The 13,475-nt window shown below is 42.2% G+C and overlaps 1 protein-coding gene across 1 annotated transcript; it reads left to right on the top strand.

The window, feature by feature from the left end:
• The first annotated feature begins 790 nt into the window (after nt 1-790).
• CENPH (centromere protein H) lies at nt 791-13,034 on the top strand. The gene is made up of 9 exons (XM_083703719.1): nt 791-1,034; nt 3,169-3,224; nt 3,497-3,545; nt 4,642-4,716; nt 6,118-6,174; nt 8,677-8,740; nt 9,691-9,742; nt 11,371-11,534; nt 11,901-13,034. The coding sequence occupies exons 1-9, from the start codon at nt 907-909 to the stop codon at nt 11,991-11,993; spliced, it is 738 nt and encodes a 245-aa protein (XP_083559845.1). The 5' UTR covers nt 791-906; the 3' UTR covers nt 11,994-13,034.
• Nucleotides 13,035-13,475: the final 441 nt, after the last annotated feature.

Genomic DNA, 13,475 nt, shown 5'->3' with positions numbered 1-13,475 from the left:
ACCTTGGGTTAAGTACTCGATTCGTTCCAGAGGTCCGTTCTTAGCCTGAAACTGTTCTTAACCTGAAGCACTACTTTAGCTAATGGGGCCTGCTGCTGCGCCACTGGAGCACGATTTCTGTTCTCATCCTGAAGCAAAGTTCTTAACCTGAGGTACTGTTTCTGAGTTAGCGGAGTCTATAACCTGAAGCGTATGTAACCTTAGGTACCACTGTATATGGCAGACAATCTTACTCTGCTACGAGTGATCACCAAAGAAGAATATAAGGGTCTGGTGACTTCTGCTTCACTGTAATGAAGTGTGCATGCACACGAAAGTTTATACCCAGAACAAACTTAGTTGGTCTATAAGGTGCTACTGGACAATTTTTTATTTTTTCATCCTAACACTGCAAGCCTAAATTCACCAGTTCCACCAAATTCAAGGTGTAAATGTGTTTAGGATTGCAGCCTAAAGCTCCGCCCCTTGTTTCAGTTGGTTTATAACCGCCCTCCTTTACCCATTTTTCTTTGTTTTCTTATAAGTGTCTGCGCGAGAGAGGACCTAACGCTGTAGCAGTAGTAGTAGTAATTAATAAAATGACGGCCCAGGAAAAAGACTCTCTTCCCCCTTCTGCGGGGTCCAAACGCGGCTCCACGCACTTGACGCCCCGCCCCCTTGAAGAGGAGCTTTCTTCGGCACGCCCATCGCAGCTGGGAGGCGTGGCCCACTAGGCCGGAAGGTAGAGCGTCTTCGGATTTCGTTCGGAGCTGGGAGTGGGGCTTATCTCAGGCAGGAGCAATCGATCGTCGCATTCCTTCGGGACCGTGACGTAAGGCTGCGGCGGCGGGTCTTTTGAAACAGAAGGGAGGGAGGGAGGGAGTTGCGCGAGGGAAGCGGGCCTGGCTGGGAGCTGCTGCTGCCGGGATGGAAACAAGGGAGGGCGCGGCGGCGGCGGCTCCTCTCGACGGCTTCGTTGAAGAGACATCAGAAGAAACCCGACGGCTCGTGGGCGAGGAGGGGCAGGAGAAGCTGAACCTGGTGTCGCTTTTAAGGTCAGGCCCTCTCTGTGTATTGGTGTCGGGCGGAGTCTCAACAGAGAAACACTCACACTCCCTCATAGGAGCCAACGCCCTTCGCTCCCCCATAAAATATTTTAAAGGGCCGCCCCCCCCCCCAAAGTTGATGGGCATTGCCATTCAAAGAGTGAACGTGCGCCACGTCGTGTGATCGATTATGCCCCCCCCAAAAAAATATTGTATTCATGTTGGCACCCCTGCCCTCTCTACAAACACCCACGCACAAACACGCCCCGCCACCTCCAAACTGTCGCATTTGCTGTTTCCAGTCACGGTAGATTTGAATTTCTATGCCACCTCTATAATATTATTTAGAAAGACCAAAGAAATGCATTGGGAGCATGTAAACCTTAATTGTGCATATTTAGTTATTTATTGGGACACGGGTGACACTGTGGGTTAAACCACAGAGCCTAGGACTTGCCAATCAGAAGGTTGGCGGTTCGAATCCCCACAACGGGGTGAACTCCCGTTGCTCGGTCCCTGCTCCTGCCAACCTAGCAGTTCGAAAGCACGTCAAAGGGCAAGTAGATAAATAGGTACCGCTCCGGCAGGAAGGTAAACGGTGTTTCCGTTCACTGCTCTGGTTTGCGGCTTAGTCATGTTGGCCACATGTACGCCAGCTCCCTCGGCCAATAAAACGAGATGAGCGCTGCAACCCCAGAGTCGGCCAGGACTGGACCTAATGATCAGGGGTCCCTTTACCTTTACCTAGTTATTTATTAAAGTGCCCAGGTCTGTGCAATGGGTTTGTGCATCTAGCTGTTAACCAGAAGGTTAGTGGTTTCAAGCCCACCCAGGGATGGCTGTGGGCAGGATTCCTGCATTGCAGGGGGTTGGACTAGATGACCCTCGGGATCCCGCCCAACTTTATAATTCTGTGGCTTTTATTTGTTGCTTCCCAAAGAAAAAAAGTCCTGAAGTGATTTAACGGTGAAAACATAAATAAAAAAAACCTCGGGTCCAATACAAAACAAAAATCTACCCTTAAGAGGTTGGTGGGAAAAGGAAAGTCTTCAAAAGACTATAGAGGCAGCATCTGATACACAGTGGGAGGGAGTTCCAAAGAGTAGGTGCTGCCACTCTAAAGCCCCATGGCTTTACATGGAGCAGGCCTCCTGAGGATATGTTATCTGTAAGAAACCCTCTCCTTTAGAGTGCAGTCATAGGCTGGGCATAAAGGGATAAGATTATATTTTAGGGATTATGGTTCTAGGCTGTATTGGGCTTTGTCCAGCTGTATTGACATTACAGCTAGTTGAGCCATAGTGTTTTGCATTAGCTGCAGCTTCCAGACCAACCTCAATGGCACCCACACACCCTCGCATTATAGGTTATGAGTTTCAAGTGGTAGACTATGCTTGAGCACCCCTTAAAATTCCTGGATCTAGCATGGATTCAATTGCTGGAATATCCAGTTACAGATAGGTAGCCGTGTTGGTCTGCCATAGTCAAAACAAAAAAATTCCTTCCAGTAGCACCTTAAAGACCAACTAAGTCAGTTCTTGGTATGAGCTTTCGTGTGCATGCACACTTTAGGTATCTGAAGAAGTGTGCATGCACACGAAAGCTCATACCAAGAACTGACTTAGTTGGTCTTTAAGGTGCTACTGGAAGGAATTTTTTTGTTTGGAATATCCAGGCCAGCCTGGTAATGGCCTGCTAATTATGATTCATTAAGAGAACAAAGGGAATGGCTCTGTGCCAGAGGCCAAATGGGTGGGCCTCCCTCCCTGATTAGTCAAGTAAAAGTAAAAGGCCATAGTTGAAAATTCAGTTATGTGAATGAGAAGTTGGGAGAGAGGCTGCAGGCTGCAAAGTCATGGCTGATTTCTTCTGGAATCCAAGGTTGTGATAATGGGAGAAGTAAGACCCTTTCGGCATGTTAATTTTTTATTATTGTTAAATATGTATACTGCCCTTCATCCGAAGATTGGGTCTTTCTAAAGACATACCCAGCTCCTCCTTTAAAATGCTGATCAGAATGCTACTGTCTTTGATTTCAGTATCAGATAAAAGGTGGATGCTATTAATTAATATGTGAACAAGATAAATTTTCAAGATCCACTCTCTTGATTTTTTTCTGTTAATTTGTTTTTTTACTTTGTAGAGTAAGAGAACAAATAAAGCAACAACTTTTGGAATATAATGCAACAGTTAATGCAAGTAAGTGTGTGACTACCATTGTGAAAAATAAAAAATTATTATGTTTATATATTGCTAAATAAAAAATACAGTACAAACATGTAAAGTTATTTGATAAGCCCTTGTTTAGAAAGTAAATACCAGGATGAAGTCTCTTGAGGACTTTATTTCTCTTTGTGATGTATAATCCTATGAAATGGTGTTTTGAAACTTACTATACTATTGGCATGTTCCTCTTGGGGGGGGGGAGTGTTTTTCAGTTACTTCTAACATATTCATCTTTTATGTGACAGATGAAGAAATCATTACGGATCAAGTTATTGATGAAAAGGCCATTGTGAGGTATGTCATCATAACTTAATAATGAATATGCTACTATGATGTTTCCATGGTTTCCCCCCACGTACAGTTCAAACAAGCAAAAACTTACTTTTGTGCTCTATGCAAATGGCAAAGGACTAACGGCGATGTTATATTTGTAAGGAGGAAATGGGCATGAAGCATTAACTTGTATCTCTTTACATGTTGCATATTCTAGTTCATTTCTATTTGCAGAATTATGTGTGATTCAACAAAATAACTGAAAATGTTGTAGTATTTATAAACTATCAGGCTTGTGTTTAAAAGTGTCTAAAATATATTTATGCTTGTTCTGAGTTTAAATGGCAAGCTTTAAAATTGTTTATCCTTAACAGACATAGTTGAAAGTAAACTGTACTTATTTCAGTGGGATGTATCTCCAAGGGAATGTGTGTGAAAGCAAGGTAAATGGGATAAGCGGCTTGTTGTGGTTTAGTTCATTGTGCTCAGACCATGTTAAAGAAATAAACTGGAAATTCTGTGGCCAGTTTAAATTGTGTAAATGGTTTTCCGCATATTTTGTATGTTTGCCCCTTGTAATCAAGAAGAGCAACAAGCTGTCCATGGTGTTAATACTCCACTGCCTGTCTGGGAAATTCTGCTCAATCCCTTCCCCTGTATTGTCCACACACCAACCTTGTTTCATAGCCTTGGGGTCTAGAAACTGGATTAATTTCTCAATGAAAGTTGAAATCTGTATGCTGAATGCTGCATTCAATAACAAGTTACGTGCTTGTGTGGCATGGTCTCAGAAAGCTTTCCCACCCAATAATGCTGGCAACACAGATGTTACATTAAATGCGGAGGAGGAGCAGATATCATTATATGAATAATTTTAGCATTACATATCTACTTGTTGTTCTACATCTCCAAGTTCCCAATGCAACTTGCAGAAAGAGTAAGGACCAATATCGGAGCAGAGCAATATTGCTTTTCAAACATCAATAACTAGGAAAATGTGTTAAAAACTTATCCAGTTGTTAGAAAAGTTTGATAGAAGAATCACCTTCTAAGAAATATACTTTTCAGATCACCTGATCCTTGGTTTCTGTTTACCTGAGTTTTCTTTTGCTCTTAGTACAATAGAAGACTTAGAAGGGGAATTGGAAGAAGTGAAGCTATCACACAGACACAAAACTTTGGCATTACAAAGGTAAAAATTCAATTTTTCTGAAAAGTTAAAGTATAACATATGACATGAATGAAGAACTATGGTAATGTACCGTATTTTTCGCTCTATAGGATGCACTTTTTCCCCTCCAAAAATTAAGGGGAAATGTGTGTGCGTCCTATAGAGCGAATGCAGGCTGTGCCGCTAAGCCCAAAGGCAGAACAGGGAGACGGAGCGCTGCGGAGTACTCCGTCTCGCTGTTCTAGCTTGGGGACGGCTGCGCGCAAAGCCTCTCCAGGGCAGCGGGGTGCCTTCACCCCGCTCTCCTGAAGAGGCTAGCAAGGCTGTTCCCAAGCCAAAACAGCGAGACGGAAGGCTCCGTCTCGCTCTTCTAGCTTGGGGATGGTTGCGCGCAAAGGAAGGCTGTTCCCAAGCCAGAACAGTGAGAAGGAGGGCTCCGTCTCGCTCTTCTAGCTTGGGGATGGTTGCGCGCAAAGGAAGGCTGTTCCCAAGCCAGAACAGTGAGAAGGAGGGCTCCGTCTCGCTCTTCTAGCTTGGGGATGGCTGCGCGCAAAGCCTCTGCAGGGCAGCGGGGCGCTGCGTTCCAAAGGCTTCAGGGATCTTTGAGGCTGGCGGTGGGGGAAAGCAGCCCTTCCCCCCACCGCCAGCCCCACACACTCGGGTGAATGCACCTTGAACACACCTTGTTTTAGAGGGGGAGAACAAGAAAAAAATATATTTTTTTCCTGTTCTCCCCCTCCTATGGTCCGGTGCGTCCTATGGAGCGAAAAATACGGATTGGAGGAATTGAAACTATACTGTGTGTGTTACCACAGGGATGGCTTGTTTGGTCAGATTCTTACCACATGGAAGTTAAAAAATCCAAGCCACAATCCAGCAAATGTTATGTGGAATTAAAATCCACTGAAATTAATGGGCTTGTGCATCCAACTCAGTGCTTGGTGCAGCAAAGTTACATATGTGAAATTACTTAATAGTAATTTTTATGCTTTACAAAATTGGGCATTAGACAACTTTTTATTCTGCAGCTGCCTTCTATTGAACTTCATATATGTCTGTTTCTTTTTTAAAAATGGTTTAAGGTTTAGTGAATACATAAATAAAACCGATGACATTTAGCACATGAAACAGCTTAAGCACTAATTGAAATAAAATATATTATTGGAATTTCCTCAGAAACACAAACACAAGCTTCCTTACTATACAAAGTTTCATATACATCTTGATCTTTGAAATACTCTGATGTGATCTGTAATGTTTAGCCAGTAGGTTATGGTGCATCACTTGTTCATGGAAATGTGTATATGAAAGCAGAAAAAGATTTCTTAGAATCCAGTTCTTATTTCTTCTATGAAAGTCCTAGACATACTGTCATGCATTTCCTCAGAACACATCTTACTTTTCTTCTTTTTAATTGTATAGGTTACAAGTAAATGATGCACTTAGAGCCAAGCTGAGGAACAATGATGACAACTTAAAGTAAGGGGATTTGAAAGTCCAAGGAATTATTTAAACTGAATTATTTAACTGACAAGAGTATTTGTAGCTTGTTTAATGACTATGGAATTGATATGCAAATACTGCTTCTGTGGATAATAGAATATTTCAGAAAGGCACTCTGGTTAGACAACTGATATTTCTAGATGAAATTTCTAGTCTCTTATAGTTGGTTTAAATCAGCTGTTGCAATGCCCTATTTTAGTCCTTTGTAAAATTCTTATACTGTGGTTCCATTTAGCTACAACTGGGATACAGTTTAAAACTAGAATCAGGTTAAAATTAGCTGTGATCTCAGCAAACCTCTTCCTCAGAATTGTGCTGTCGCTGATTTTTGTAGAAGGCAGCTGTTGCTTTTGTTTTTGGTTGTTTGTTTGTTGGGCAGCATGCACTTAGAGTAAACGCCTATGTCATTTACCTCCCCATGACATGTTTTGGCAGTTTCTCATAGGGAAGTCCTAACAGTGAAAGTAACTCCCCTAGGAAGAAAACAGCTGAAGAGGGGAAAACATGGACAATAAAAAAGTGGGTGGTCTAGCATGCTGTTGTCCCCACTGTTAAGTTGTGGGTGAACATATTAGATAACACAGAGATCCTCTAACAGCTCTTGTTTATTCACAGGCCAGGACAGAACTCAGCTGAAGGGTTCAGTCAGCCTGCTTATATAGAGCTCCAGTACAATGTTACTGTAACAACTTTCTAAAACTATCCAATCACTGAACGTCACTTTCAATCCCTTATTTGCATAACTATCTACAGTATCCCCCTGCTGGCCCAGGGTGAGAACTTCAGTACATAACACCCACCCTGGTTTTTAAATGGCTCCAGTCCCTTTGCTTCATAGGAACTTGACCAAATCTGCATTACAACACACAGGTGCTGGTGCCATAACATGTACTTTTGAGACTTTTTCTCTAAATACTGCTTTTTATTGTTGTTTTTCACTGCCTGCAACTTGATGCAGATGCAGATGAATATCTTGATGCCCAGGTGTGTTGCATGCATAGCTGGCATAATACACACATAGAAGTACTAGTAAAAGCCAAAGACAGATCTCTTGATATTTGAATATTTGGCCATTAGAAATACCCCCATCACCTGGCTTTTAGACCTGATCTGTGCAGGCAGTTTTCAACTCTTTTTGTTAGAGAAAAGTGGATTGAAGTCAAACTGCCTTCACTTAAATTGAGTCTGTGAATAGATTTAAACCAAGGGTGGGGAATCTGTGGCCCTCCAGATGATGTTAGACTACGTTTGTTTGTTTGTTTGTTTGCTTGCTTGCTTGCTTGCTTGCTTGTTTGCTTACTTATCAGTCAGTTTCTACACCACTCAACATAAAGATATCTAGGCACCAAAGCAAGAAACTCAATATAATATAACATAAAAAACAAAATAAAACTATGTTATGTTCAGTAAAGCATACAAGGCTGGGTCATATTGGAGGGGAAATGTGTCAATAAAGTCTTAACCAAGAGTCCAAAATATATTTTCCATAATCTCTGACTATCGGCCATCCCGGTTGATGGGAATTGGCCAACACCTGGAAGACTCAGAGTTCCGCAGCCATGGTGTAAACTAAGGACCAAATGAAATGCTGCGCACAAAATGCACAACAAAAATACCAGCCACTTTGGGATGGGATGATTTGGAGAGAAACAGCAGTACTAGGACGCGGGTGGCGCTGTGGGTAAAACCTCAGTGTCTAGGACTTGCCGATCGTATGGTCGGCGGTTCGAATCCCCGCGGCGGGGTGAGCTCCCGTCGTTCGGTCCCAGCTCCTGCCCACCTAGCAGTTCGAAAGCACTCTTAAGTGCAAGTAGATAAATAGGGACCGCTTTATAGTGGGAAGGTAAACGGCGTTTCTGTGTGCTGCGCTGGTGCTGGCTCGCCAGCTGCAGCTTCTTCACGCTGGCCACGTGACCCGGAAGTGTCTTCGGACGGTGCCGGCTCACGGCCTCTAGAGCAAGATGAGCTCGCAACCCTAGAGTCGGACACGACTGGCCCGTACGGGCAGGGGTACCTTTACCTTTACCTTTAGCAGTATGGGGGCTGCTTAATCTTTGGCCACTGCTTTCTGCTGCAACTCCACCTGTGGGAAACACATTTGAAACTCTGTAGGGAAAAGAACAATGTGGGAAGGGGGGGATTTACAGCAGAAAACCACAGCCAGGGAAAGAATTAAGCAGCTTAATCCAACACTGCATATTCACTCCAAATCACTCCATACCAAAGAGAAAGGGCTGTAGTTCGGTGGTAGAGCTTTGCATGCTTTGAAACCCTGAAGAGCCATTGCCAGTCAGTGTAAACAGTACTGTGCTAGGTGGACCAGTGGTCTTCCTTAACATAAGACAACTTTATATGTCCTTATATATGCTTTTCTTAGAAGAAGGGCATCAGGCTTCTGTTTAAGTGCATTTGCATATAGGTTTGATTTGATTGTATGGGCCTCAGGGTCATGCTGATTTCTGTTTATGCTTTCATTAGGTTGATCGGGGAGACTATAAAACACATTATGATGCTTAGTACTGCAGTAATTAAATTAAAGCAGGCAAGTATCCTTTCTGTTAAAACGTTAAGGCTCGTTGTCTAGAAAAGATATATTTGCAACCCATGGTAGATACAAGTGTAGCTGTACTTTAAAAAGTTACTGTGTTTACATACTACCCTTTCTCTGAAGAAAAAAAGTGCTAAAGTTAATATTCACAGTTACAGTATTACTTTGGGGTGTCAGGGGGGTAGTGGGGGGGACACATTGTGCTCTTTTCAGGGTAGCTTGTCCACCTTTGGTCCCCACCCTGCACCTGTGGCTCCTAGAAGCTGTCAGCATGCAACAGTAGCCACACCCCGGGAATGGCTTTGACTGGCCAGCTAAACCAGGTGAGGGGAGCCAATGGGTCTTAAACCATCAGTGAAAAAGGGACTTCCGAATATGTGAAGACAGGTTTCAGCAGATTGAGTGGATGAGACCAATAGTGGGTCCAATGTTCAAGAAGTTGGTTTCTGCACAGGCTATATAGAGAAGTGAGGGGCAGATGGGGCTTATCTGGGAAGGTAGTCCATGTAGGAGGAGGAAAACTGATCCCAAACCTCTACTGCCTTGTGGGACATCTTCAGGAGAAGAAAATCCTAAGGAGTAAACCCTACACAAATCTGGAATGGAGTCTTTAAGGTGGTTGGATGGCATCTTGTACACCACCTTCTGGCAACTCCTGCAGCCAAGTTGGTGCCAAATATATTTATCTGCTTTCCTTTGGACCACAGCAGCGAGGCCAAGAGGGGGCGGTCTTGTCATCTGGGCATCCCAGGACCTCCATACACACTGCTCAGGCTTATGCCCCAGGGAGGTCACTTTGGTGCTGCTAACTCAGTGTGTTGACTTCACCTCTGGAAGAGCACTCCATTGTCTCTCGAGGTAGAAGGATGCCAACAAGTATTACTCTGACAACTGGATTAGATATTTTTTACAAAATATATTAATGAACTGCTTTTTTAATATAGCAGTCTCGTGAACTGGAAGAAAAATTGAATGAAGTCAAGCAGAGAAGACAATGTAAGTTTTTTAACCATAGTGAAATATCGGTTTCCCTTTTGTATCTTATAAAGGTGGTATGCCATGAAAATGAGAATGTGTTGGAAACATTATCATTCCACCCAATGATGGATGTGCACATTATAAATTCTCATGGATAGTCAGTCTGGTGGTTAGTGCAAAAGCGGTGTGGTAAGGAAGGTGCCCCAATAACAGTATAAAGGCCACACCACAGTACCTTTGTGTGCAATTACACAGGTGCTAAGGTTTCTTTCTGTGGGCATGCAAGAACAATAACAGAGATAGGTAAGCATCCCCACAAAGCTTTCTGTTAACTACTCCAATTTTGGTTTTACTGGATGATTACTGCCGTTTGCTTTACTCATATTTTCATGATCCCATTTAGAAAAGAACCTTAAGCCATATTACAGCCTTAATGCAGGTCCATGCAGAGCTTGTCTGAAGCCCAGGGCGGGAGGCTTGTCCATGAGACAGGCCAACGCCTAATCTGACCTGATGCTACACACTAGTATGCAGTAACGCAGGTCCAGATTTTACTGTCAGAGCCTTGCAGTGCATATGGACAGGCATGGGTGTTTCACCCAATAAGTCCCCAGTCTGTCACAGGGTGTTCTTGGCATGACAGCATGTCTGGAGGGCCCCTTGGCTAGCTTAGCCCTCCGATGCCCAGGGCAAGTGGGCCTGGCTGCCCCTACCCACACAGACCTGCCTTAATGTGTACACACTTTCTTCCAAAACTGTTTGTAGACTCAGCAGAGCTTGTTTTTATTTGCACACTCAATATATACTTCTGCATACACGGGGAATCCCCGTAGTATGTAGAAACCAGTACCTTGATTTTTCATCGGTCCAGGTCCATTTTGCTTCTAAATAGCCAAGCACTCCCCACTCAAAGTTTGCAATTACTATATAAGATCACTTACTTTTGATTTTGGTTCACTACTCAGTGCGGACTTGCTACTTTTTACAAACAGTGTTGAACTGCAGTACTTGCATTGTAGTATCTTCTTTAAGTGTATTGTAGCTCTTTATTGGTTGTATTAATACTATGCATGCCCATAAATCTGCTCTGGAAGGTCCCCCAACCCTGTGGAGCAGCTTTTGAGGGTGCGCAGATGGCTGCAGGAGGGGGAAAAAGGAAAGGTAATTGAAGTTGTGTCAGATGGAAGTCTGTTCTGCTCAGGAAACAGCAGCATTGGATAAAACTCTACATGTGTTTAGAGTTCTAACGGTTTAAGCATAGTGTGTGGAATGGAGGCATACAGTCATACCTTGGAACTTGAAAGGAATCCTTTTCGGACGTCCGTTTGACTTCCAAAATGTTCAAAAACCAGATCATGGCTTCTGATTGGCTGCAGGAAGCTCCTGCAGCCAATCAAGCCCCAGAAGCCTTGTCGGACATTCGGGTTCCAAAAGAACGTTCACAAACCAGAACAATCACTTCCGGGTTTGCAGTGTTTGGGAGCCAAAACCTATGAGTTCCAGGGTGTTCAACAACCAAGGTAAAACTGTATTTCTTTATTTTAAAACCGTGTCATAAATCACTCACTACAAAGCCTCTTCTTGCACTAGGGTTTGGGAAATGATCAAGTTCATAGTTTCATATTTTTCTCCTCATAATTCAATAGCACTAAAGCAAGCTATGGATTGCAAACTGGCAGATATACATAATATGAAAATGAAACAAAAAGAGGAACTGGAGAATATGGAAGTGAGTGAAATGTTGAAGAAGGCCCGTAGAAATCTGCAAAAGGAAATTGAGATGACGACATTGATTCAAAACATCTTCCAGGTAAAACTGCCTCTGAGAAGGACAGATTAGTTAATTTTGATCACCTATGACAAATCTGTAGTAAATATAAATTGAGTCAATTTATATCCTACTAGCAAGAATGACTTTACTGACAAGAAAGCTGCTTTTACTGAGGAATTTTGTGATCTATTGACAGCTTAATATATTCAACTTTAAAATTTCTGTGCATAGATGGAGAATGACCAAACGTATAACTTGCACGATGCATGACCACTTTCTTTTATCAGCCCACTCCCCCCCCTTTTTTTTTAGTATTGACATCCTGAAGAGAGTTCCGTTTGCTATTGGGAGCATGCAGTATCTGAAGTATTTCTTTAAAAGCTAAACAAACTGATTTTGTTTCAGAATCTCATTATTGGAAGTGAGGTCAATTGGGCAGAAGATCCAGCTTTGAAGGAAATTGTTCTGCAACTGGAGAAAAATGTGGCTAGAATGTGAAGAAGAAGCAGAGCAGTACATTTTCTATGGTTTGCTGATTCAGAGGAGAAGCAGTAGTCTGACAAACTATTGTGACAAAGAGTTGTGTTTTCATAATCATAACTGCAGTGGCGCTTAATTATATTGATGCACAGATGGACTTGAAAACTTCCTGCTGTAAAATATGTTGCCTAACTTAATGACTAGATTTGTTTGCTCTACCTTGTTCTACCTTGGAAGAAACATTCCAGTTTTATGGAAGGAGTTATTAACGGAGAGTATTGTAACTGCAACATTCTTCCCATCGCCTCCTCAGTTTCCAGAGAAATTATTGGCTGTTGCCTTGGAATGAAGACAGGGCAACAGGTTTGCCTTTTAAATCTTATTTCCTGCTGGGAAGGCAGGAATGCCTTTCCTTACATTTTGATTTTCTTTACCACCTATAACTAGCACATCATTTTTATGTGTGCCAGTGGAAAGCAGCTTAGCATTTTGAGGGATCATTTTTGTGATCATTTTTGTTATATTCAATGGATTTCTAAAGCCACTTCACTAAAATGGTATGTTATGCATCTTTAGTTAACTGTTGTGCATTTAAATAGTTGGCTGCTGCTATTACTGCAGTGCCATCAGTATACATGTAACATTGTGCATTTAAGTGTTTCATTAAAAAGTTAGATGACTGACTCCAAGGAACTTAAAATCTAAAATAATGAGGAACATAATGAAGGAAAGGACAGAGGCAGAGAAATCTTACTGTAGAATGACCATAGGTTAGAATTCTTGTATTGTTTATACATATTATGCCATAGTATTGGCTGCGTTTGCAGTGAAATAAAATAGTGTTATGTGTTACCCTATATGGTTTGGAGGGTTCAAACCTCTTACAAGCTTAGCACTCATGGGAATAAGATGTGGCCCTCTTGTGGAAGGATGGTTATTGGTTTGGTTTGCTTTTATGGTATATTTTGCATCTTCATTTTGTATTTTTATGTTGTGAACCATTCTGTGGTCTTCACATGAAGGGTGGTATATAAATAAAAAAAAAACTCTTGTATATCAGGAATGGTTCTACGAAGGGAGGTAAATTGGTGGTGATTGGCCAGGAACAAGATCTTGGGGTCATGTTGATCCACTATGTAGCAGTTGCAAAAAATGTAAATTCCATGCTAGGGATCATTAGGAAAGAATTAAAAATAAAGCTGCTGATAGCCTAATGCCATTATACAAATCTATATTGCAACTGTATTCCTACTGCCTGTAGTTCTGGTTGCCTTACTTCAAAAATTATATTGTTGAGTTGGAAAACGTTCCAAAAAGTGAAAAGCAAAATGATCAAGGAAATGGAACAATTCTCCTATAAGGAAAGGCTGCAGCATTTGGAGGTGTTTTTTAATTTAGCTAAGAGATAACATGATATAAACGTGTGTGATAATGCCATGGAGAAAGTGGATCAAGGCAAGTTCTTCTTCCTCATAACATTAGACTTGTAGCTATCCTATG

Source organism: Podarcis gaigeae, assembly GCF_964106915.1.
Source record: "Podarcis gaigeae genome assembly, chromosome: 11".
NCBI classification, from domain to species: domain Eukaryota; kingdom Metazoa; phylum Chordata; class Lepidosauria; order Squamata; family Lacertidae; genus Podarcis; species Podarcis gaigeae.
Note: the sequence above shows the minus strand (reverse complement) of the source record. Positions and strands in the feature narration are given on the sequence as shown.

Excerpts from the sequence above, each read along its gene's own strand:
- CENPH (XM_083703719.1), top strand. The coding sequence starts at position 907 with ATGGAAACAAGGGAGGGCGCGGCGGCGGCGGCTCCTCTCGACGGCTTC. Across the intron at positions 3,225-3,496 it reads TAATGCAACAGTTAATGCAA|ATGAAGAAATCATTACGGAT; the intron begins GTAAGTGTGTGA and ends TTTATGTGACAG. Across the intron at positions 6,175-8,676 it reads AACAATGATGACAACTTAAA|GTTGATCGGGGAGACTATAA; the intron begins GTAAGGGGATTT and ends TGCTTTCATTAG.